This window comes from Bos indicus x Bos taurus, chromosome 11 (assembly GCF_003369695.1).
Source record: "Bos indicus x Bos taurus breed Angus x Brahman F1 hybrid chromosome 11, Bos_hybrid_MaternalHap_v2.0, whole genome shotgun sequence".
NCBI classification, from domain to species: domain Eukaryota; kingdom Metazoa; phylum Chordata; class Mammalia; order Artiodactyla; family Bovidae; genus Bos; species Bos indicus x Bos taurus.
Window position 1 is genome coordinate 61,501,064 of NC_040086.1, and position 27,414 is coordinate 61,528,477.

The window sequence follows — 27,414 nt, forward strand, 5'->3', positions numbered from 1 at the left end:
AGGTAATCACAGCAAGGCTGAATAGAATGAGATGTTTTAGGCAGTGATGTCTTTTTCATCATAGGGGACTGGAAGGCAAAAGCAGGAAGTCAAGAGACACCTGGAGTAACAGGCAAGTTTGGCCTTGGAATACAAAATGAAGCAGGGAAAAGGCTTCATTTTGCCAAGGTTTGCCTAAAGAACACACTGGTCATAGCAAATACCCTCTTCTAACAACACTACACATGGACATCACCAGATGATCAATATCAAACTCAGACTGATTACATTCTTTGTAGCCAAAGATGGAGAAACTCTATACAGTCAGCAAAAACAAGACTGGGAGCTGACTGTGGCTCAGATCATGAACTCCTTATTGCCAAATTCAGACTGAAATTGAAGAAAGTGGGGAAAATCTCTAGGCCATTCAGGTGTGACCTAAACCAAATCCCTTATGATTATACAGAGGAAGTGGCAAATAGATTCAAGGGATTTGAGCTGGTAGACAGAGTGCCTGAAGAACTAAGGCAGAGGGGTTCATAACACTGCACAGGAGGTGGTGATCAAAACCATAAGCAAGAAAAAGAAACACAAAAAAAGCAACATGGTTGTCTGAGGAAGCCTTACAAGCAGTGGGGAAAGGAGTGAAAGGCAAAAGGGAAAAGGAAAGATATACCCGTCTGAATGCAGAGTTCCAAAGAATAGCAAGGAGAGATAAGAAAGCCTACAGAAGTGAACAGTGCAAAGAAATATAGGGAAAAAAATAGAATGGGAAAGACTAGAGACCTCTTTGAGAAAATTAAGAGATACCAAGGGAACATTCCATGCAAAGATGGGCACAATAAAGGACAGAAATGGTATGGACCTAGCAGAAGCAGAAGATATTAAGAAGAGGTGACAAGAATATACAGAAAACTGTACAAATAAGGTCTTAATGACCCAGGTAACCATGATGGTGTGATCACTCACCTAGAGCCAGACATCCTGGAATGTGAAGTCAAGTAGGCCTTAGGAAGCATCACTACAAAAGAAAGCTAGTGGAGGTGATGGAATTCCAGTTGAGCTATTTCAAATTGTAAAAGATGATGCTGTTAAAATGCTGTACTCAATATGCTAGCAAATTTGGAAAAGTCAGCAGTGGCCACAGGACTGGAAAAGGTCATTTTTCATTCTAATCCCAAAGAACGGCAATGTAAAATAATGTTCAAACTACTGCACAACTGCACTCATTTCACATGCAATTAATGAAGGTGATGCTCAAAATCCTTCAAGGTGGATTTCAACAGTATGTGAACTGAGAACTTTCAGATGTACAAGCTGGATTTGGCACCAGAGATCAAATTGTCAACATCTACTAGATCAGAAAAAAAAGCAAGAGAATTCAAGAAAAACATCTACTTTTGCTTTATTGACTATACTAAAGTCTTTGACTGTGTGGATCACAACAAACTGTGGAAGATCCTTAAAGAAATAGGAATACCAGGCCACCTTACCTGACTCCTGAGAAATCTGTATGCAGGTCAAGAAGCAGCACTTAGAACCAGACATGGAACAACAAACTGGCTCAAAATTGGGAAAGGAGTACGTCAAGGCTGTATACTGTCCCCTTGCTTATTTAACTTATATACAGAGTACATCATGAGAAATGCTGGGCTGGATTAAGCTCAAGCAGGAATCAAGATTGCCAGGAGAAATATCAATAACCTCAGATAATCAGATGATACCACCCTTATGGCAGAAAGCTAAGATGAACTAAGGAGCCTCTTGATGAAAGTGAAAAAGGAGAGTGAAAAAGCTGGCTTAAAACTCAACATTCAAAAAACTAAGATCATGGCATCCAATTCCATCATTTCATGGCAAATAGATGGGGAAACCACTGAAAGAGTGACTCCATTTTGGGCTCCAAAATCACTGTGGACAGTGGCTACAGCTATGAAATTAAAAGACACCTGCTCTTTGGAAGAAAATCTATGACAAAGCTAGATGTTGTGTTAAAAAGCAGAGACATCACTTCGTGGTCAAAGGTCCATATAGTCAAAGCTATGGTTTTCCCAGTAGTCACATATGGATGTGAGAGCTGGACCATAAAGAAGGTTGAGCACCAAAGAATTGATGCTTTTGAACTGTGGTGCTGGAAAGACTCTTGAGAGTCCCTTGGACAACCAGGAGATCAAATAAGTCAATCCTAAAAGAAATCAACCAAGAATATGCACTATAAGGACTGATGCTGGAGCTCCAATACTCTGGCCACATGATGTGAAGATCCAACTCATTGGAAAAGACCCTGACGCTGGGAAAGATTGAGGGCAGGAGGATAAGATGGTTAGATGACATCATCGACTCAATGGACATGAGTTTGAGCAAACTCCAGGAGATAGTAAAGGACAGGGAAGCCTGGTATGCTGCAGTTCATGGGGTCAAAAGAGTCGGACACAACTGAGTGACTGAACAAAACCTCAGAAATCAGAACTGATGGCATTTAATTGCTGACTGGATATGGCGTTAGGAATGAGGGAGGATTCTAGGATGATTTCTAACTTGCAATTCTGTCCATCTAAATAACTATAATATCCCTTAAACTGGAATATATAGGAGGAGAAGCAGGGAGAAAGATGACAACTTCAAGTCTGCACATAATAAATCTGAGGCAATTGTGCAGACTCAGTGGGGAGGTTTCCTATACGCCAGGTTAACGTGGGGGTGGAGAGCAGTGGCCTGGGCTGAAGTCAGAGACAGGATACCAAAATAAAAAATAAACTCTTTGTCTGATGCATGAGACAGGGTTCTCAGGGCTGGTGCACTGGGATGACCCTGAGGGATGGGATGGGGAGGGAGGTAGGAGGGGGTTCAGGATGGGGAACACATGTACACCCATGGCTGATTCATGTCAATGTATGGCAAAAACCACTACAATATTGTAAAGTAATTAGCCTCCAATTAAAATAAAAAAATAAAAAATAATTTAAAAAAATAAAGAAACTCTCATTTTGCATAAAATGGGAGGGGAGCTAAAGATGGAACCTTGGAGAGCCTGAATATTTTCATGAAGAGGCAGAAGAAGAGCATAAAAAAGTGCCAAAAAGTTGCATCGAGAGTCACAGAAGGCAAGAACAATGAGACTTTGATGGTAATGTGGTCAGGAGCCATCAAATGTTGAAAAGTCATCAAGTAACTAAAGAGAAATATGTGTATCAAATAGGAAGTCACTGGTGACCTTTCCAAGAGCAGCTCCAGAACACTGAAGAAAAGAGCCAGAAGGTGGTGCTATGAGGAGGAATGGGGGCGAAGAAGCAGAGAAATTCAGTGTTCATTATTCTATTAAGAGCTTGACTGTGAAAGGATGGTGAATATTTGATTAATAGCAGAGGAGAAACAATTTTAAGGAATAGATGTATGTATGTTGCTTTGTTTCATGGTGGCTTGGGCCCGAGCCTGCTGATGTAGCAAGATTCATGGGGAGAGTGGGGAAGGTGACAGAGTAAAAGTGTCAAGGGGAATGCTGAGGGATCCAGCGTGGAACTAGTCTTAGGTAAGAGAAAGGTTCCTATCTCACTGAATTGAAACCAAAAAGATTTATGTACATGGAGGTAAGTGGTTGGGTAGGTGGTGAGGAGCAGATAAAGTTAATGAAAAACCTATTAAAAGGGGAGATTCTCTGTTGAAAGGGCAAGAAGCTGATCACATGAGTTTAAAGAGAGCAGTGAAAGTTGGAAAAGGTGATGATGAGTATCAAAAAGCTTTTATATCTAAGAAATACAACTAGGAACTCCTCTTTTTAAAATTAATCCCAGTTTACATATATGGAAATATGAATAATGATTGTTAGGTAAAGAAATTCTGATTACACACTGCCTCTACCTTGAAGGATGACACGTCGTGCTCCCTCCTGAGGAAGACATGTTAGTTTTTCACATTCTTATAGAAACAGTGGTGATGGCCTTTTAACCTCCAGTGGCATTCGTGTGATAATTATAAGCATTTAGAATGGAAGCTCTAGTCTTCAACATTACACTAACTGACCTATTCTAAGAGTCAGACTCCAAAAATCTTGGCATGCTGGCAGCAGCCACTGACACGTTTACATATGACAGCATTCTATTTTAAACTATGATCTATCTCAGCTTCTTAAATTGTACGCTACACCTTTCATGTCAAATTTTCCAAAGGCTTGCATAACAAGCATATGAAAAACATCTCATAAATGCTCCCTAGTGGGGAAACTGCACATGAAACTACCTGTTTATATATGCAGTAACTTGAATTATACATGAAAATTCCACATGGATGCCCAGAATCAGCACTGTGTTAATTCAAGAAGTATATTAAAATTTCTGGATGTATTTAGTAGCAGATCCTAAGAAAAATCTGTTCTTTAAACAGGGTTTTCTTTAAAAAAAAAAAAAGAAAGAAAAAGATCTGTTAGCTGGAATATACTGTTTCAAGGAATCTACTCTTCCTAGGAAAAATAATATATAATAAACACTAATCTTATAATACATTTTCAAAAATCCTGGGAAACTCCATGTTTTGTTCTTTTAAAGACCCTGGAAGACTGTAAAATTTCCCTATTCTATAAATCTTGTAAGTCATATTGAAAATAAAATTTAAATGATAAATGTCAGTTGCAGAAGTTATCACCTTTTCATTTGAATGCTTGACTTCTATTGGATAATTCTCTTCCAAGAGACTTACTTGGGAAAAAGAGGTGACAGCCAACTCATTGCCTAATTGATTTAGGAACAGTGCCCAGGGAGATAGTCCAATTAAGTTTACAAGCTGGCAATTAGCAGGAAGCCCTCTAAATCCCTACACTGAGAGCCTGTTTACTTTAGTAAGAAGGCAAATGTGCTAGAGATAGGAAGAGAAAGCTGTGCTTTTTGCAAAGCTGTTATGAGTAGGCCCACAAGGGAGGGCTGAAGAAAAGCTAGGTGTATGTTAGTAGACTGCCTTCTTGTTTGACAGGTAACTGGGATATACAGAGAGGGAGAGAGTTTCAACAGATATGCAAAACATCTAACATCCACTTTAATAAGTGTTGTGCGTGGAGACATACCACTATTAAACGTGTAGTTGGGCAAAGTAGAACTGGATTATCTCATAATAAATGAGATTCCAAACATATTTTTCTTGGGTAATACTAATGTTATGAATGGATTTAGATTCTTTTTTTTTTTCATGTGAAAAGAACATAGCTCTCACTTATATCCCTAATAGCTTTCAAGTTAAGTCATTTTCATTAGACTTATTTCATTCATTCAATTTCAGAGGCAAGTAGATCCATTAAAAACAACAAGTAAACTGACAGTTATTTAACAAACACTACAAAGTTTTTAAAAACTTAACTTTGTGCCACAGAGCCAAATCCTGTAAGGGGTTTTGAAATGTATCTACTTTTCTATGTTTTCAGGTTGCAGTCGGTTCAGTTCAGTTCAGTCACTCAGTCGTGTCCAACTCTTTGCAACCCCATGAATCGCAGCACGCCAGGCCTCCCTGTCCATCACCAACTCCCAGAGTTCACTCAGACTCACGTCCATTGAGTTGGTGATGCCATCCAGCCATCTCATCCTCTGTCATCCCCGTCTCCTCCTGCCCCCAATCCCTCCCAGCATCAGGGTCTTTTCCAATGAGTCAACTCTTCGCATCCGGTGGCCAAAGTACTGGAGTTTCAGCTTTAGCATCAGTCCTTCCAATGAATACCCAGGACTGATCTCCTCTAGGATGGATAATAATGTGCACTAATTGAAATATGCTTTTTTAAACCTAAGAAAGTTCCTCTCAAGAATGTTAAATTATCAAAACTGCCTAAAAAGTGTCATATATTTTAGGACATACCTGGTAATGCAAACCTATAGAAGGCAAATAAAATTCTGCTTTAAAGCTTCCTGGTTGAAATAGTATACATTAATACATAATTTTCCTAATATTGAAATAATTTTTTGAATATTTTTATCTAGAAGAAAAACATAAAGTTACACAAATATCTTTAGCAAATTCTAACCAAGCATTTTCCTTCCTCTTCTTTTAAAACACTTGTTTTACACATTTTCAATCTGGAAAGAAATGAACACTTATCTAAAATAACTTAATAGAAAAAGTATTATATCCCTACACACAGAATTTTACAAGGGACATAGTAAGTACTTTTAAAATATTCTCATATGTACTATTTCTTTTTTTTTTTTTTTTTTAAAGAAAAGTTCCAAAAATACTACAAATAATATCCATATAACCTCTGCCCAGATTTTTCACTTGTTCTTATCATTTCACCCCATTTCTTTATTATTTGTCTGCTCCCCACCCAAAAAGTTTTTTTCTAAACTCTTGGAAGGCCTGCTGCAGATATCATGGTTTTTATTCCCATGAAGTATCCCACATACTTCAGTACATATTTCTGAATTTCCTAAGAATAGGGATATTCGGTTAATAACTGTAATAGTACAGTTGTCAACTTCAGTAATTTAACATGGATAAAATACTTTTATTAAATCTGTCTGTATTCTACTACTGTTAACTGACCCTCAGTGTCCTTTTTAGCACTTTTTCCTTCTAGTACGAGATCTAGTCCAGGATCAGATATTGCATTTCATTGTCATGTTGATAAAGTCTTTTTTAATCTGGAACACTTTTACAGCCTTTCTTTGTTTTTTATGATATTGTCATTGTTAAAGAATACTGCCCCTACTTTGTTTTTTTTGTTTTTTTTTTGACAGCTTTAATTTTTCAGCACTTTATTTTTTTTTTTATTTGATAAATTTAACGCCTTTTATTGCCATACCTCATTTCACTGTGCTTTGCTTTAGTGAGCTTTATAGATAAATGTTTTTTTTTTTTTTTCTTGTTAATTTTCAAGGAATTTTTTTAGTAGACAGTTTATTTTGGAAAGCATCATATATGGACAGCTCAGGCTTTTTATTCATGTGATGGAAAATTAATGCAATTTCAAAATTTTTCAATATATAATGGACCTTGACATTTTAGAAAATCATCCACAAAACTTCCTTAAGAAAACTACATGAAATGTAAGCATATTGATGGGATGAGGAACAAAAAAAATCTACATTCCAGGAATAGTTTTACTGTCTTAATTGTACTATCATCATAAAAAAATTTATTTACTCACCAACTTCCTTGACTTACCAAGTTTAAACAGAAGTACACCCAATGGTCCTCTGTCAAACCTGAGGAAGAGGAGATTACAGATGTCCCCACTTTCAGGCTTCTTAGAAATAAACTGAGGCGCTATCCACTGCATTTGAACAAGACTGCTGGAAACATCAAAGAATTTTTTGAATTGTAGAGTCTCCCTAGGTGAGTTGTCTTCAGCCAAAAGCTGGATGTTAATAGGAGAAAGAGCCATATCAAATATTTGCAGCTCCCCTTGGTTATTGCCGACTAGCAGAATGGCCCCACTGGGGTGGCAGCTTATTAAGGAAGGCAGAAGTTCAGCCCGAGCTAAGAGAGTCACTCTACGGTGAGTTTCATAAAGAATTACTGACGAATCTTCACAGCCCAGGATCAGTTTGTCTTCAGCAGCATTCCTGCAACAACTAATGGCCTTTGACTTAAGTGGTATTCTGGTGACTGATACACACTGGATTTTGTTCCGAACACATTCATAGACGCAGCTGTCAGCCATGGGCTCTTTGTCTACACTGATGGAGCACTCCACTGTCAACACTCGATTAGGATGTTTGGTGTCAAAGCGAACATCCAGTGGATCCCATTCTGTGCGTACAGAACTCAGAACCTGTAAGAAATATAGCAAGTATGTTCAAATAGACTGGTTTTTCTTCAGCTGTCACACATAGCACTGCATATTAACCTAGAATCCTACTGAATACAGTCAACTCCCACCTTAAATATCAGCAACATATTAGCAGGTATGTCTATATCTCATATAGAACATATATAAACGTGTGTGTGTGTGCATGCGCTCAGTCATGTCTGACTATAGCCTGCCAGGCCCCTCTGTCCATGGGATTTCCCAGGCAAGAGTATCAGAATGGGTTGCCGTTTCTTTCTCCAGAGGATCTTCTTGACCCAGGGATGGATCTCCTGTCTCCTGAGTCTCCTGCATAGGCAGGTGGACTGTTTACCACTGAGCTACCTGGGAAGCCCATATATAAATATATATAGCACATACTCAGCACAGCTGCAGAAATTAAATTATAAAAATTTAAGCATTTTGTTTTAGAAAGTCTGTAAGTAACATAAAGACAAATATTTCCTACAATATACAGAAACTAACAGAGTGGGCTTTTAGTAAAATAATATGGCTAGCAGATTACCTAAAGACATCAGAAGCATGATTTTTAAAGGATGAATAAAGGATTTTAACAATTCAGTTCATCTCCTTCCAACCCACTACCCCTGCTAATTCTAAAATTACTGGTAAATTATTTACCAGAAATATATTCCTAATTAGTAGAGTAAGAAATCAAAAACCAAAATGGTCCATTTTCAAGAACATCTAGCTTTGAGTCACAGCTTGCTGATGTAGTAGCCAATAGCTGATAGCCATAACGAATACAAAACTAGAAAGTCTGGGCAAACAAAGGGACGGTGAGATGCCTAGGATTTTCGTGCGGGTTCATCCTACTGGTGAATTCAAAACCTACAAACTGGAATAGGTACACAGAAAAGGAGGAAATAAGACGTGGAGGGGTGGTGGGAGGAGATCATAAAGAGGGAGGGAACAAACCTAGGTGACATCCAGGAAGATTGTTTACCCCTTGGTACTCAGCCGAAGAGGAACGGGGGGGGGGGGGGGGGGGGGACTTGCATTCTAGGGATAAGATGCTCCCTGTAATGACTCTGGGTGTGCCTGCCCATCAGACACCAGATCTTGCAAGACCATCATTAAAGCCTCACTTCCATTCTTTGGGTTTGGGCTGGTGAGCATGTTTCTCACAAGCAGGGCAGGGTAAGCAAAGAAAAAAGCTTTAGAACTCTGTTAACATTCCTGTAGAAACATTTGTTGTTGTTGGTGTTTAGTTGCTAAGTCATGTCAGACTCTTTGGCAACCCCATGGGCTGTAGCCCACCAGGCTCCTCTGTCCATGGGATTTCCTAGGAGTGGGCTGTCATTTCCTTCTCCAGGGGATCTTCCTGACACAGGGATTGAACTTGTGTCTCCTGCACTGGCAGGCAGATTCTTCTACCACTGATTTTATTGTCAGAAAATATATGAAGGGTTGTTAAGTAGGTCAGTGATCAACAGAAAAAAATAAGAAGGTAATGTACTACTAGTTTTAAAATTAAAAGAAGACCTGGTGAGTAATATGACTTATAATACTAGTGAGGCAAAATTTGAAAAGCATTTCTAGTGTGTAAAGGAAAGGCAACAAGAATAAAGGAATAAAGCAGGCCATTCACCTTATTCATATGTAAATGTGGGAGGCCAAAAATCTGGAGAATGGTAACTGAGATCATTTCTAACACTGCTGAAAACCTCAAAATTAGATTTAGAAACATTACAAAGCACATGTCTACAAGAGACAGAATTTCACAGAACTCTGCATGTGTGTTTGTGCACTCGCAGAAGTTTAAAATCTGACGGAATCCAACCGTTAAGGTCAGTATCTGAGTTAATAGTATTATACCAAGGTCATGTTCCAGGATGTAACAATGTACTGCAGTAACGTGCATTACTGGGGCAAACAAGGGAAACTAGACAAACTAGGGGGAAAAGTACAGGAAGGGAATATGCTTTTAGCCATTTTGGCAATTATTTTAGCGGTTTCTTGAGAGTCGAATTATTTCATTTTTTTTTTTTAAGAGCACACAGCTTTGTTACATAGTGCTGACTTGGGGATGGAATGGGGGTTAATGTGAATTTTTAAAAAATACATCCTAAACATTATTAACAAACTAATCTTCCTAAACTAAATGTTCTTGCTGTCATTCCCTTGTTCGAACTTTTTAACTGTTACCCAATTTTGCTTCCCTGGTGGCTCAGATGGTAAAGAATCTGCCTGCAATGTGGGAGACTCGGGTTTGATCCCTACGTTGGGGAGATCCCCTGGAGAGGAGAATGGCAACCCACCCCAGTACTCTTGCCTGGAGAATCCCATGGACGGAGGAGCCTGGCAGGGTACAGTCCATGGGGTCGCAAAGAGTGGAACATGACTGAGCAACTAGCACAAATACAACTAATGAATTAAAGTTTTATTCCCCTGCCTGGTATGTAAAACCATATAGGATCCATATCCAACTCTTTCCCTCCCTCACACTCACTTTCCTACTCTCACTTTTCTTTTTTGTCTAATAAATGCTTGAGTATGAGCTATATACTCAAGCACATACATACAGGCACAGGTCCTGGCACTGGTGGGGATACAGCAGTGAGGTCCTCATCCTCAGAGAACATACACTCCAATGGCTGAAGATAGGTTAACAAATCACAAGCAAACATACGGAGTATGTTAGTGACTCTATATGTGTACCTCCTAAGTACTCGGAAGAATGGGAAGGGGAGGTAACAGAAGTCAGGACAGGCTTCTCTCATAAAGTTGACCTGAAAGAAGTGAAGAAGTGAAGAAGTGAAGCCATGCAGTCACCTGGAGAAGAGGGCTCCAGGCAGAGGAAGCAAACATGCCAAGGCAGCACTCTCAGCCTGAAGAAGAAACGATGGCAGAGCAACATGGCCACAGAAAATGGAGCAAGGAAGAACAGTGGGAATTGGAGGCGGCAGAAGATTGTGAAGTAGCTTGTAGGCCCTTACAGGGACTTTGGTTTTCCCCCTAAACAAGATGAGAAGCCATAAGCAAAGGAGGAACGTGATCTGCCTTGCAAACCCCAGCATTATCTCCCACAGTGTCCTCTCAGTACTGTATTCTGAGGTCAAACTAAAGCTGCATTTTCTCAGCTCTGAAATCTGTTAAACAGGGAGGCCATTCAGCTGATGAATCCCTAATGCCATCCTGGCTTATGAAAGCAAACCAAAACCTAAACCTATAAATGCCTCAATGTTACAAAATCAAAATACCAAGGATAACCAATTACAATAGCCAATTAAGCTTTAAACTATAGCCAATCAAATAATTTCCTTTCTCTGCTTCTGTACTTTCTTTCTCAATTTTTCCCCTGTCTCATATTAGTAGAGTCTTCCTAACCACTTTCAGTTTGGCACTTGCTCAAACTCTGAAAAATTTCAGTATGCCTCATTTACCTTTCAATAACTTCTCTTATATCCTTTACCTGAAATCCACACTCTTCACCCACAAAGGCTCAGTCTGTCTTATATGTCCCAAGGTGTAAGTCCATTATAACTCCCTTCTTCTCCTCCACTCCTAATCCCAGATACTTCTAAAAAGCTAGCCAAGGTCAGATGGAATATCAAATTCTGATTTTAAAAAAAGCAATACTTTATATTTATCTGTTGAAGTATAGTTGATTAACAATATTATATACTGATGCAATATTTTTATAGATTGTACCCCATTGAAAGTTATTGTAAAACAATAGCCGTATTTCCGTCTCTTAATGTGCTACCTTTATGTTGCCCCCACTCCATCTCTCTCTCTCTCCATTAGTAACCACTATATCTGTAAGTTCCCTATATCTGTAAGTCTGCTTCAGTTTTGTAATATTAATTTGTTTTATTTACTAGATTTCACATGTAAGTCTTAATATAGAGTATTTGTCTTTTTCTGACTTATTCCACTCTCTCAATCTTGAAGCAATCACTTGTTCCATACAGGGTTTTAACTGTTGCTTCTTGACCCACATACAGGTTTAAGATTGAGAAAGGAGTGTGACAGTGCTGTCTGCTGTCACCCTGTCTGTTTAACCTATATGCTGAGCACATCATGAGAAACGCTGGGCTGGATGAGTTATAAGCTGGGCTCAAGATAGGCAGAAGAAACATCAACAACCTCAGATATGTGAATGCTACCACTCTAATGGGAGAAAATGAAGAGGAACTAAAGAGCCTCTTGATGAGGATGAAGGAGGAGAGTGAAAAAGCCGGCTTAAGACTAAATATTAAAAAACTAACATCATGGCATCTAGCCCCATTACTGCATGGCAGATAGAAGGGGAAATGGTGCAAGTACTGACATATTTTGTCTTCTTGACTCCAAAATCACTATGGACAGTAACTGCAGCCATGAAATCACAGACGACTACCTGTTGGCAGGAAAGCAATGACAACCTAGACAGAGACATCACTCTGCCAACAAAGGTCCATATAGTCAAGGCCATGGTCTTCCCCATTTCATTATAAGGGACTGGAATGCAAAAGTAGGAAGTCAAGAAACACCTGGAATAACAGGTAAATTTGGCCTTGGAATATAGAATGAAGCAGTAAAAGGCTAACAGAGTTTTGCCAAGAGAACACATTGGTCATAACAAACACCCTATTCCAACAACACAAGAGAATACTCTACAGATGGACATTACCAGATGGCCAACACTGAAATCAGATTGATTATATTCTTTGCAGCGAAAGATGGAGAAATTCTATACAGTCAGCAAAAACAAGACTGGGAGCTGACTGTGGCTCAGATCATGAACTCCTTATTGCCAAATTCAGACTGAAATTGAAGAAAGGAGGGAAAACCACTAGACCATTCAGGTATGACTTTAATGAAATACCTTATTATAGAGTGGAAATGAGAAACAGATTTAAGGGACTAGATCTGATAGACTGCCTGATGAACTATGGAGGGAGGTTCATGACACTGTACAGGAGACAGGGATCAAGACCATCCCCAAAAAAAGAAATGCAAAAAAAGCAAAATGGCTGTCTGAGGACCCCTTACAAAGAGCTGTGAAAAGAAGAGAAGCCAAAAGCAAAGGAGAAAAGGAACGATATACTCATTTGAATGCAGAGTTCCAAAGAATAGCAAGGAGAGATAAGAAAGCCTTCCTCAGTGATCAGTGCAAAGAAATAGAGGAAAACAATAGAATGGGAAAGACTAGATCTCTTCAAGAAAGTAAGAGATGTCAAGGGAACATGTCATGTAAAGATGGGCACAATAAAGAACAGAAATAGTATAGACCGAATAGAAGCCGAAAATATTAAGATATTAAGAGGTGGCAAGAATACACAGAAGAAATATACAAAAAAGGTCTTCATGAACCAGATAATCACGATGGTGTGATTACTCACCAAGAGCCAGACATACTGGAATGTGAAGTCAAGTGGGCCTCCGGAAGCATCACTACATACAAAGCTAGTGGAGGTGATGGAATTCCAGTTAAGCTATTTCAGATTGTGAAAGACGATGCTGTGAAAGTGCTGCACTCAATATGCCAGCAAATTTGGAAAACTCAGCAGTGGCCACAGGACTGGAAAAAGTCATTGTTCATTCCAATCCCAAAGAAAGGCAATGCCAAAGAATGCTCAAACTACTGCCCAATTGCATTCATCTCACATGCTAGTAAAGTAATGCTCAAAATTCTCCAAGCCAGGCTTCAGCAATATATGAACCGCAAACTTCCAGATGTTCAAGCTGGTTTTAGAAAAGGCAGAGGAACCAGAGATCAAATTGCCAACATCCACTGGATCATCGAAAAAGCAAGAGGGTTCCAGTAAAACATCTATTTCTGCTTTATTGACTATGCCAAAGCCTTTGACTGTGTGGATCACAATAAACTGTGGAAAATTCTTCAAGAGATGGGAATACCAGACCACCTGACCTGCCTCTTGAGAAACCTATATGCAGGTCAGGAAGCAACAGTTAGAACTGGACATGGAACAACAGACTCGTTCCAAATAGGAAAAGGAGGACGTCAAGGCTGTATATTGTCACCCTGCTTATTTAACTTATGTGCAGAGTAAATCATGAGAAATGCTGGGCTAGATAAAGCACAAGCTGGAATCAAGACTGCTGAGAGATGTATCAATAACCTCAGATACGTAGATGACACCACCCTTATGGCAGAAAGTGAAGAGGAACTAAAAAGCCTCTTGATGGAAGTGAAAGAGGAGAGTAAAAAGGTTGGCTTTAAGCTCAACATTCAGAAAACAAAGATCATGGCATCCGGTCCCATCACTTCATGGGAAATAGATGGGGAAACAGTGACAGACTTTATTTTTTTGGGCTCCACAATCACTGCAGATGGTGACTGCAGCTATGAAATTAAAAGACGCTTACTCCTTGGAAGGAAAGTTATGACCAACCTAGACAGCATATTAAAAAGTAGAGACATTACTTTGTCAACAAAGATCCATCTAGTCAAGGCTATGGTTTTTCCAGTATTCATGTATGGAAGTGAGAGTTGGACTATAAAGAAAGCTGAGTGCCAAAGAATTGATGTTTTGGAACTGTGGTGTTGGAGAAGACTCTTGAGAGTCCAAGGGACTGCAAGGAGATCCAACCAGTCCATGCTTAAGGAAATCAGTCCTGAATATTCATTGGAAGGACTGATGTTGAAGGTAAAACTCCAATACTTTGGCCACCTGATGCAAAGAACTGACTCATTTGAGAAGACCCTGATGCTGGGAAAGATTGAAGGTGGGAGGAGAAGGGGATGACAGAGGATGAGATGGTTGGATAGCATCACCGACCAAATGGACATGAGTCTGGGTAAATCCAGGAGTTGGTGATGGACAGGGAGGTCTGGCATGCTGCAGTCCATGGCATCACGAAGAGTCGGACACGACTGAGCAACTGAACTGAACTGAACTGATGGTCTTCCCAATGGTTACATACCCTTGTGAGAACTGGACCATAAAGAAGGCAGAATGCCAAAGAATTGATGCCTGATGCCTTTAAACTGTGGTGTTGAAGAAGATTCCTGAAAACCCCTTGGATAGCAAGGAGATCAAACCAGTCAGTTTTAAGGGAGATCAACCCTGAATATTCAATGGAAAGACTAATGCTGAAGCTGAAGCTCCAGTATTTTGGTCATCTGATGCAAACAGATGACTCATTGGAAAAGTCCCTGTAGCTGGAAAAGATTGAGGGCAGGAGGAGAAGAGGATGTCAAAGGATGAGATGGCTGGACGGCATCACCGATGCAATGAACATGAACTGGGGCAAACTCCAGGAGATGGTGAGGGAGAGGGAGGCCTGGGCTGCTGCAGTCCATGGGGTCACAAAGAGTCAGACACAACTGGGGGACCAAAGAACAACCCTATTCTCTAGATCTATATACATTGTTGTAAGTGCTTTCATTCCTTTTTCTGGCTGAATAACACTCCATCAGTCATATATATATGTATATACACATACATATATGTGTGTGTGTGTGTGTGTATGTATATAATACACACAACATGTTTTCCATTCATCTGTTGATAGACATTTAGGTTGCTTCCATGTCTTGGCTATTGTAAACAGTGGGGCTATGAACACTCAGGTATATGTATCTTTTCTAATTAGTTTTCTCAGGATATATGCACTGGCGTGGGATATCAGGATCATAAGGTAACTCTACTTATAGCTTTCTGAGAGATTCACATACTGTTTTCCATAGTGGTTGTACCAACTTATATTCCCACCAACAGTGTAGAGTTCCTTTTTCTTCACACCCTCTCTAGCATGTATTATTTGTAGACTTTTTAATGATGGGCATTCTGACTGGTGTGAGGTCATAACTCATTGTAGTTTTGATTTGCATTCCTCTAATAATTAGTGGACGGAGGTTCGTGACACTGTACAGGAGACAGGGATCAAGACCATCCCCATGGAAATGAAATGCAAAACAGCAAAATGGCTGTCTGGGGAGGCCATACAAAGAGCTGTGAAAAGAAGAGAAGCAAAAAGCAAAGGAAAGAAGGAAAGATATAAGAATCTGAATGCAGAGTTCCAAAGAATAGCAAGAAGAGATAAGAAAGCCTTCCTCAGCAATCTATGCAAATAAACAGAGGAAAACAACAGAATGGGAAAGAGTAGAGATCTCTTCAAGAAAATTAGAGATACCAAGGGAACATTTCATGCAAAGATGGACTCGATAAAGGACAGAAATGGTATGGACCCAACAGAAGCAGAAGATATTAAGAAGAGGTGGCAGGAATACACAGAAGAACTGTACAAAAAAGATCTTTACAACCAAGATAATCACAATGGTGTGATTACTCTCCTACAGCCTGACATCCTGGAATGTGAAGTCAAGTGGGCCTTAGAAAGCATCACTACAAACAAAGCTAGTGGAGGTGATGGAATTCCAGGTGAGCTATTCCAAATCCTGAATGATGATGCTGTGAAAGTGCTTCACTCAATATGCCAGCAAATTTGGAAAACTCAGCAGTGGCCACAGGACTGGAAAAGGTCAGTTTTCATTCCAATTCCAAAGAAAGGCAATGCCAAAGAATGCTCAAACTACTGCACAATTGCAGTCATCTCACACGCTGGTGAAGTAATGCTCAAAATTCTCCAAGCCAGGCTTCAGCAATATGTGAACCGTGAACTTCCTGATGTTCAAGCTGGTTTTAGAAAAGGCAGAGGAACCAGAGATCAAATTGCCAACATCCGCTGGATCATCGAAAAAGCAAGAGGGTTCCAGTAAAACATCTATTTCTGCTTTACTGACTATGCCAAAGCCTTTGACTGTGTGGATCACAATAAACTGTGGAAAATTCTGAAAGAGATGGGAATACCAGACCACCTGACCTGCCTCTTGAGAAACCTATATGCAGGTCAGAAAGCAACAGTTAGAACTGGATATGGAACAACAGACTGGTTCCAAATAGGAAAAGGAGGATGTCAAGGCTGTATATTGTCACCCTGCTTATTTAACTTTTGTGCAGAGTACATCATGAGAAATGCTGGACTGGAAGAAGCACAAGCTGGAATCAAGATTTCCGGGAGAAATATCAATAACCTCAGATATGCAGATGACACCACCCTTATGGCAGAAAGTGAAGAGGAACTCAAAAGCCTCTTGATGAAAGTGAAATTTGGCTTAAAGCTCAACATTCAGAAAATGAAGATCATGGCGTCTGGTCCCGTCACTTCATGGGAAATAGATGGGGAAACAGTGGAAACAGTGTCAGACTTTATTTTTTTGGGCTCCAAAATCACTGCAGATGGTGACTGCAGCCATGAAATTAAAAGACACTTACTCCTTGGAAGAAAATTTATGACCAACCTAGATAGCATATTCAAAAGCAGAGACATTACTTTGCCAACAAAGGTTCGTCTAGTCAAGGCTATGGTTTTTCTTGTGTTCATGTATGGATGTGAGAGTTCGACTGTGAAGAAAGCTGAGCGCCTAAGACTTGATGCTTTTGAACTGTGGTGTTGGAGAAGACTCTTGAGAGTCCCTTCGACTGCAAGGAGATCCAACCAGTCCATTCTGAAGGAGATCAGCCCTGGGATTTCTTTGGAAGGAATGATGCTAAAGCTGAAACTCCAGTACTTTGGCCACCTCAGGCGAAGAGTTGACTCATTGGAAAAGACTCTGATGCTGGGAGGGATTGGGGGCAGGAGGAGAAGGGGACAACAGAGGATGAGATGGCTGGATGGCATCACTGACTCGATGGATCTGAGTCTGAGTGAACTCCGGGAGTTGGTGATGGACAGAGAGGCCTGGCGTGCTGGGATTCATGGGGTCACAAAGAGTTGGACACGACTGCGCGACTGACTGAACTGAACTGAACTGAATAATTAGTGACGTGAGCCTATTTTCATGTGCCTATTGGCCATCTGTATGTCTCCTTTGGAGAAACATTTACTTCTGCCCATTTTCTGATTGGGTTGGATTTTTTTTTTTTTTTTTATATTAAACTGCATGGATGAGCTATCTACATATGTTGGAAATCAATCCCTTGGTAGCACAGTATGCAAATATCTTCTCCCAGTCCACTGGTGAAAGGTCTCCTTTGCTGTGAAAAAACTTTTAAGTTTAATTAGGTGCCATTTTCATGCTTTTATTTCCAGTACTCGAGGAGACAGATCCCCCTCAAAAATATTACTGCAATTATGTCAGAGTGTTCTGCCTATGTTTTCCTCTAAGAGTTTTACAGTTTCTATTCTTACATCTAGGTCTTTTATTCATTTTTATTTTATTCTTGTATATGGTGTTAAAGAATGTTCTAATTTTATTCTTTTAGATATAGCTGTCCAGTTTTCCCAGCACCACATATTGAAGAAACTGTCTTTTCTCCATTGTGTAGTCTTGCCTCCTTTGTTGCATGTTTTCTGACCATAAAAACATGGGTTTATTTCTGGACTTTCCATCCGGTTCCACTGAACCATATATCTGTTTTTGTGCCAGTACTATACCGTTTTGATTACTGTAGCTTTGTAGTATAGTCTGATGTCAGGGCACCTGATTCCTTCAGCTCCACATTTTTTCCTCAAGACTGATTTGGCTATTCGTGACCTTTTGTGTTTCCATACAAATTGTAAAAAAGTTTTATTCTAATTCTGTGAAAAATCTGGATAGGAATTGCATTTAATCTGTAGATTGCCTTCTATAGTAGAGTTATTTTGACAATATTGATTCTTCCAACCCAAGAATATAGTATATCTCTTCATCTGTTTGTGTCATCTTTGATTTCTTTCATAAGTATCTTATAGTTTTCTGAGTACATGTCTTTGCCCCCTTATGTATTTTATTCTTTTTGATTCATTGGTGGGCTTTCCTGGTAGCTCAGCTGGTAAAGAATCTGCCTGTAGTACAGGAGACCCAAGTTCAATTCCTGAGTCAGGAAGATCTGCTGAAAAAGGGATAGGCTATCCACTCCAGTATTCTTGGACTTGGAGCCCTTGGTCGCTCAGAAGGAAAAGAATCCACTTGCAATGTGAGAGACCTGGGTTCAATCCCTGGGTTGGGCAGATCCCCTGGAGAAGGTAATGGCTACCCACTGCAGTATTCTGCCCTGGAAAATTCCATGGACAGAGGAGGCTGACAGGCTACAGTCCATGGGGTTGCCAAGAGTTGGACACAACTAAGCAACTTTCACTTAATGGTAAATGGTATTGTTTCCTTAATTTCTCTCTGTGAACTTCTGTTGTCAGTGTATAGGAATGCAAGAGATTTCTGTATTAATTTTGTATCCAGCAACTTTACTAGATTCATTGAGGAGTCTGGTAGCATAGTTTTCTGGTAGCATCTTTAGGATTCTCTTATATAGTATCAGGTCAACAGCAAACAGAGACACTTTTACATTTCTTTTCCAATGTGGATTCCTTTTCTTTCTTTTTCTTCTCTGATTGCCACAGGTAGGACTTCCAAAACTATGTGGAATAAAAGTGGCAAGAGTGGACATCCTTGTCTTTTTCCTGTTCCTAAAAGGAATGCTTTCAGATTTTCACTACTGAGTATGATGTTAGCTGTGTTTGTCATATATGACCTTTATTATAAGATATGTTCCCTTAATTGGAGAAGGAAATGGTAACCCACTGAACTATTCTTCCTGGGAAAATCCTATGGACAGAGGAGCGAGGTGGGCTACCATCCATGGAGTCACAAAGAGTCAGACACAACTGAGCATGCACACATGTTCCTTTAGTACCTACTTTCTTAAGAGTGTTTTTTTGAATCATAAACGGATATTGAATTTTCTCAAAATCTTTTACTTTATCTACTGAGATAATCATATAGTTCTTATTCTTCAATTTGTTAATGCAATGTATCACATTGATTGGTGTATACTGAAAAATCCTTGTATCCCTGGGATAAATCTCACTTGATCAAGGTGTATGGTTCTTATAATGTATTATTGGAGTCAGTTTGCTAGTATTTTGCCGATAATTTTTGTATCTATGTTCATTGGTGATGCTATGCAATGCTAAGTCACTTCAGTCATGTCCGACTCTGTGCGACCCCAGAGATGGCAGCCTATCAGGCTCCCCCGTCCCTGGGATTCTCCAGGCAAGAACACTGGAGTGGGCTGCCATCTCCTTCTCCAATGCATGAAAGTGAAAAGTGAAAGTGAAGTCGCTCAGTCGTGTCCGACTCTTAGCGACCCCGTGGATTGGCAGCCTACCAGGCTCCTCCGTCCATGGGATTTTCCAAGCAAGAGTACTGGAGTGGGGTGCCATTGCCTTCTCCGTGATACAGGTCTGTAATTTTTTTCATATCTTTGGTTTTGGTATCTGGGTGATGGTGGCCATATAGAACGAGTTCAGAAATGTTCCATCCTCTGCAGTATTTTAGAATAGTTTCAGGATAGGTGTTAACTCTTTAAATGTTTGGTAGAGTTCACCTATGAAGCCATCTGTTCCTGGACTTTTATTTGTTGAGAGTTTTTAAACTACTGATTCAGTATCAGTATTGGTAATTGATGTTTTCATAGTTTCTATTTCTGGTTCAGTCTTCCGAGACTGTACTCTTATAAGAATCTGTCCAGTTCTTCTAGGCTGTACCAGTTTATTGGCATGTAGTTCATGCAGTAGTTTCTTATGATCCTTTGTGCTTCTCTCATAACTTCTTTTTCATTTCTGATTTTGATTTGGGCCCTCTCCCTTTTTTTCTTGATGAGTCTGGCTAAAAGTTTATCAGGTTTGCATATCTTCAAAGAACTAGCTTTTAGAATTGTTGATCTTTTCTATTGCTTTTAGTCTCTATTTCATTGATTTCTGTCCTGATCTTTGTAATTTCGTTCCTTATACTAACTTAGGGTTTGTTTGTTTTTCTTTTTCTAGTTGTTTTAGGCGTAGGGTTAGGTCATTTACTTTAGATCTTTCTGGTTTCCTGAGGTAAGCTTGTGATCCCTATAAACTTCCCTCTAAGAACTGCTTTTGGTGCATCCCATACATTTTGGATAATCTTGCTTTCTTTTTCATTTGTCTCTCAAAAAATATCTCATTTACTTTTTTTATTTCCTCTTTCATTTCTTCAGTGATTCAGAAACCCGACCTTATTGAATAAATCAAGAATTCCATGTTTGCAGCAGGAAATGCACAAGATAACCATGGACTATATTTTTATACCAGAGGGAAGCTACCCAAGATTACTAAGGTAATGACAAGAAGAGAAGCCAACTTGAAGAGAATCCCATTGCTCTAGTTAAAGAATCTGTACTTCCAAAAAGATAACAATTACAATTTATGAAACCCATTGAGTCAAATATGTCTAAATCCATGAGTTAATAATGTTATTTAAAAACAAAAACTAATTGATTACCTTCAGCGAGTGACAGAGAACCAATCCAATCTTGAAAACTAGTAAATAAAAGAAACAGACACTTATCCTGATTACACTATATGAATCCAGCTACTGGGAAAACACGTAGGAGATGAGTAGAAGTGTCTCATTATAAAAGTATCCCAACTAATTAAAAAATGTCATTAGATATCACCATTTTGCAACCTCCATGAATTAATGGACCTAAGCACTGGGCAGCAATAGTTACTAAAAATAAAAAAAGAGAGTCAACTAAAAGAGAGAAACAGAACCTAGCATCATATGCCTCCCAATTAAAAAACATTCCTTTACACATAGTCTTGCCAAAACTGACCACTAACTTGCAGAATTTTCAAAAGACAAAGAAGCATGCTGAACCACATCATGATGATGGGAACAACAAAATCCAGACTGTGGGACATTACAGTTTCAACAGATAACTTTCAATGAAAAAAATAAAAAAAGAGAGTGGAGCAGGAACCTGTAGACTAAAAGAGATTTCAAAGACACATTAACATGTTTTAGGACTCCCCTGGTGGTCCAGTGGTTAAGAATTCACCTGTCAATGCAGAGGACATGGGCCTGGTAAGATTCCACATGCTGCAAGGCAAGTAAGCCTATGCACCACAACTACTGAGCCAGTCGGTGCTCTAGAGCCTGCATGCGACATCTATCTGAAGCTCACAGGCTCTAGAGCCTACGCTCTGCAACTAGAAAAGACATGTCAATGAGAAGTCTGCCTCACTGCAATTAGCGAGTACTTCCTGCTCCCCACAACTAGAGAACAAAAACCCAGTGTGGCCAAAAATAAATAAACAAAAGACACATTAGCATGTTTAAATAGATAATATTAAATTGAAGCTTTGTGAGATACATACATAGGTGATGTATGAGAAAAAGTGTAAAAGTCACAACAGAGGATACTCTGGGGGACTAGGAAAGGGTTGAGATTAAAACAGAGTTAAGTACATGGCACTATTTCTGGTGCCTAGGAAAATCTATTTCTTGACCTGAGTGTGGTTACAGCAGTGTTTCTTTCACTTCAGTTCAGTTCAGTTTTCCAAATTTGCTGGCATATTGAGTGCAGCACTTTCACAGCATCATCTTTCACGATTTGAAATAGCTCAACTGGAATTCCATCACCTCCACTAGCTTTGTATGTAGTGATGCTTCCAAAGGCCCACTTGACTTCACATTCCAGGATGTCCGGCTCTAGGTGAGTGATCACACCATCGTGATTATCTGGGTCGTGAAAACTCAGCAGTGGCCACAGGACTGGAAAAGGTCAGTTTTCATTCCAATCCCAAAGAAAGGCAATGCCAAAGAATGCTCAAACTACTGCCTTGGAAATACAGAATGAAGCAGGGCAAAGACTAATAGAGTTTTGCCAAGAAAATGCACTGGTCGTAGTAAACACCCTCTTCCAACAACACAAGAGAAGACTCTACACGTGGACATCACCAGACAGTCAACACCAAAATCAGACTGATTATATTCTTTGCAGCCAAAGATGGAGAAGCTCTATACAGTCAGCAAAAACAAGACCAGGAGCTGACTGTGGCTCAGACCATGAACTCCTTATTGCCAAATTCAGACTTAAATTGAAGAAAGTAGGGAAAACCACTAGACCATTCAGGTATGACCTAAATCAAATCCCTTATGATTATACAGTGGAAGTGAGAAATAGATTTAAGGGCCTAGATCTGATAGAGTGCCTGATGAACTATGGAATGAGGTTCGTGACACTGTACAGGAGACAGGGATCAAGACCACCCCCATAGAAAAGAAATGCAAAAAAGCAAAATGGCTGTCTGGGGAGGCCTTACAAATAGCTGTGAAGAGAAGAGAAGCAAAAAACAAAGGAGAAAAGGAAAGATATAAACATCTGAATGCAGAGTTCCAAAGAATAGCAAGAAGAGATAAGAAAGCCTTCTTCAGCGATCAATGCAAAGAAATAGAGGAAAACAACAGAATGGGAAAGACTAGGGATCTCTTCAAGAAAATCAGAGATACCAAAGGAACATTTCATGCGAAGATGAGCTCGATAAAGGACAGAAATGGTATGGACCTAACAGAAGCAGAAGATATTAAGAAGAGATGGCAAGAATACACAGAAGAACTGTACAAAAAAGATCTTCATGAACCAGATAATCACGATGGTGTGATCACTGACCTAGAGCCAGACATCCTGGAATGTGAAGTCAAGTGGGCCTTAGAAAGCATCACTACAAACAAAGCTAGTGGAGGTGATGGAATTCCAGTTGAGCTACTCCAAATCCTGAAAGATGATGCTGTGAAAGTGCTGCACTCAATATGCCAGCAAATTTGGAAAACTCAGCAGTGGCCACAGGACTGGAAAAGGTCAGTTTGCATTCCAATCCCAAAGAAAGGCAATGCCAAAGAATGCTCAAACTACCACACAATTGCACTCATCTCACATGCTAGTAAAGTAATGCTCAAAATTCTCCAAGCCAGGCTTCAGCAATATGTGAACCGTGAACTTCCTGATGTTCAAGCTGGTTTTAGAAAAGGCAGAGGAACCAGAGATCAAATTGCCAACATCTGCTGGATCATCGAAAAAGCAAGAGGGTTCCAGTAAAACATCTACTTCTGCTTTATTGACTATGCCAAAGCCTTTGACTGTGTGCATCACACAATAAACTGGAAAATTCTGAAAGAGACGGGAATACCAGACCACCTGATCTGCCTCTTGAGAAATTTGGATGCAGGTCAGGAAGCAACAGTTAGAATTGGACATGGAACAACAGATTGGTTTCAAATAGGAAAAGGAGTTCGTCAAGGCTGTATATTGTCACCCTGTTTATTTAATTTATATGCAGAGTACATCATGAGAAATGCTGGACTGGAAGAAGCACAAGCTGGAATCAATATTGCCGGGAGAAATATCAATAACCTCCGATATACAAGTGACACCACCCTTATGGCAGAAAGTGAAGAGGAACTCAAAAGCCTCTTGATGAAAGTGAAAGTGGAGAGTGAAAAAGTTGGCTTAAAGCTCAACATTCAGAAAATGAAGATCATGTTATCCAGCCCCACCACTTCATGGGAAATAGATGGGGAAACAGTGGAAACAGTGTCATACTTCATTTTTCTGGGCTCCAAAATCACTCCAGATGGTGACTGCAGCCATGAAATTAAAAGAGACTTACTCCTTGGAAGGAAAGTTATGACCAACCTAGGTAGTATATTCAAAAGCAGAGACATTACTTTGCCAACAAAGGTTCGTCTAGTCAAGGCTATGGATTTTTCTGTGGTCGTGTATGGATGTGAGAGTTGGACTGTGAAGAAGGCTGAGCACCAAAGAATTTATGCTTTTGAACTGTGGTGTTGGAGAAGACTCTTGAGAGTCCCTTGGACTGTAAGAAGATCCAACCAGTCCATTCTGAAGGAGATCAGCCCTGGGATTTCTTTGGAAGGAATGATGCTAAAGCTGAAACTCCAGTACTTTGGCCACCTCATGTGAAGAGTTGACTCATTGGAAAAGACTCTGATGCTGGGAGGGATTGGGGGCAGGAGGAGAAGGGGACGACAGAGGATGAGATGGCTGGATGGCATCACTGACTCGATGGACGTGAGTCTGAGTGAACTCCGAGAGTTGGTGATGGACAGGGAGGCCTGGCGTGCTGCGATTCATGGGGTCGCAAAGAGTCGGACATGACTGAGCGACTGATCTGAATATGTTTTTTATTAATTTTGTTAAAGAGATTCAAGTGGCCTTTTCTGAATAAGATATCTTGAAATTATTGCCATACTCAGAAAGCTTTCGTTGAAGGCAATGGCACCCCACTCCAGTACTCTTGCCTAGAAAATGCCACGGACAGAGGAGCCTGGTAGGCTGCAGTCCATGGGGTCGCTAAGAGTGGGACACGACTGAGTGACTTCACTTTCACGCTTTGGAGAAGGAAATATCAACCCACTCCAGTGTTCTTGCCTGGAGAATCTCAGGGACGGGGGAGCCTAGTGGGCTGCCGTCTGTGGGGTCGCAGAGTCGGACACGACTGAAGTGACTTAGCAGCAGAAAACTTTATCGAATGCTTATAGCTGAAAAGTTACAATATCTACTCAAATAAGGTAAGAGAAAAAGTAAGTTGGGTTGTCGTCACATTTTTGACAAAGCTAATGAATTAAATATTTCTAGGATGATAGTAATTACTTTTTTCAAAAGTAAATATAAAGAGTGTGCTCAGCCACTCAATCATGTCCAACTCTTTGCAACCCCATGGACTGCAGCCTGTTGGGTTCCTCTGTCCATAGAACTTTCCAGGCAAGAATACTAGGATGGGTTGCCATTTCCTACTCCAGGGGATCTTAAGCATGTGTGTGTTAGTCACTCAGTCATGTCCAACTCTTAGAGTAGCCTGCCAGGCTTCTCTGTCCATAGAATTCTCCAAGCAAGAATACTGGAGTGGATTCCCATTCCCTTCTCCAGGGGATCTTCCCAACCCAGGGATCAAACCCTGGTCTCCTGCATTGCAGGCAGTTTGTTTATGTTTGAGCTACAGGGAAGTCCTGTATTAAATAAAAAGGACTACCTTGTGTATGATAGTAAACACAAAAACCACAGAAAGCTATTTTTAAATGAATTTTATAGATAAAAATGTTTTTCTTCATCCTATTTATTGTATATTTTTCAAAACAATTTTTTTTCCTAGACAACAAAAATCTCTCTTGTTCTGTTTCTAATTAAGATATGTACTGTTGTTTAGAGCTCTGTGGTATGCAATTAGACCTGCAGTTTTCTAATATCCATAAAATAAATTTAAAAATGTTCCTCCTTTGAAAGACAGATAATTTAGTCACAGAGAGCTTATTTCTATGTTTCCTTTGTTTTTTTTTTCCAGCTGCTTGGTAAGCCAATTTTCTACTTAGAGTCTACTATTAGAACACTCATTTGGTTCAGTATGTGGGCTTTATCCTTTCCATGGTCTGTTATGCAAAAGAGATGGCTTTAAACAATTTTTTTAGTTTGTTGTAAAGCAGTGGTTCTAACTTGGATGCACATGAGGATTACCTAGGAAACCTGTAAAAGAGTACTGATGTCACCTCCCCTCTGGAGACTCTGATGTAACTGGTCTCGGTGGGTCCCTTTGTAAAAGCTCTGTAGGTGACTGTAATGTGTTGCCAAGGCTAGGAACCACTACTCTAGGATCTTGCCACAGTCCAAATAAAAGCTTATTGTCTTTTCTGATTGAACTTGGATGAGAAATGATTGTTTAAAATTCTGTCATTTAATAGATACAAAGATTAAATTGCTTCTTTATAAAGTAGCTACTTTTGTAGTCTGACTTTTAGGGTTTAAGAGTATATTGTATCTCTTATTCTGAAGATTAGCGTTAAGAAGTCTATTGATTGCTAGTGAAAAATATTTAAAGATATATGCCTGAATATTACCTTTATAGACTAGTAGTTTTAGTTCATGTTTTCCTAAAAAATATGCTACAATTCATGGTTAAAGACTGTCTTCATACACACAGAAAGAAACAATTATTTCCCCAGACAATTATTCCAAAAGACATTCATTTTTTTGCATATAGAAGTTCACATGAGGTTCTGAAAAAAAAATCTTTATTAATTTTTCCAACAATTTAATTTTGATAGATTGAAAGGACCAAATCTAAGACAGAAGCTACTTGACAAAAAAATTTATTATATATCTTAATATATTAAGATAAATATATGCAGTCAGTGGTGATAAGTAAAAATCAGGTACAAATATCATATAAAACTTAATGAAAATCTATTCAAATACTTAAACAAGATGGATAATTTTCCAAAAACACAAAATAAGGAAAATGACTCAAGGAAAAAACAGAATTCCTGAAAAACAACCGTTGAAAAATGGAATCAGTGATAAAAAATAAATCTATCTTCCTTGAAAGACAGCACACCCAGACGCTTTTATGTGTTTTACCAAACATTCAAGTATTATATGATTTCTTTTGGTACTGTTTCACAGAGGAGAAAAGAGAAAAGCTTGTCAAATCACTCCACAAGGCTAGTACAATTTTGATATGAAACTTAGGATGGTAACTAAAAAAAAGTAAAATTGTGTACCAACCTTGCTGCCGCTGCTGTGGCCGCTAAATCGCTTCAGTTGCGTCCGACTCTGTGCGACCCCAAAGATGGCAGCCCACCAGGCTCCCCCGTCCCTGGGATTCTCCAGGCAAGAACTACTGGAGTGGATTGCCATTTCCTTCTCCAATGCATGAAAGTGAAAAGTGAAAGTGAAGTCACTCAGTCCTGTCCGACTCCTAGCGACCCCATGGACTGCAGCCTACCAGGCTCCTCCGTCCATGCGATTTTCCAGGCAAGAGTACTGGAGTGGGGTGCCATTGCCTTCTCTGTATCAACCTTGAGCAAGTTGTAAATCTTCTTTGAAAGTTCCCCCCTT

General features: G+C 39.7%; 1 protein-coding gene across 4 annotated transcripts in view; it reads right to left on the reverse strand.

Annotated features, from left to right (window-relative positions):
• The window catches only part of WDPCP (WD repeat containing planar cell polarity effector), a 293,475-nt gene that overhangs the window by 117,270 nt on the left and 148,791 nt on the right, over positions 1–27,414 (reverse strand). For all 4 annotated transcript variants that reach the window (XM_027555613.1, XM_027555617.1, XM_027555616.1 and 1 more), the window contains exon 10: positions 7,117–7,726. In XM_027555613.1, coding sequence (XP_027411414.1) covers positions 7,117–7,726 — 610 coding nt within the window. The remainder of the gene's footprint in view (positions 1–7,116; positions 7,727–27,414) is intronic.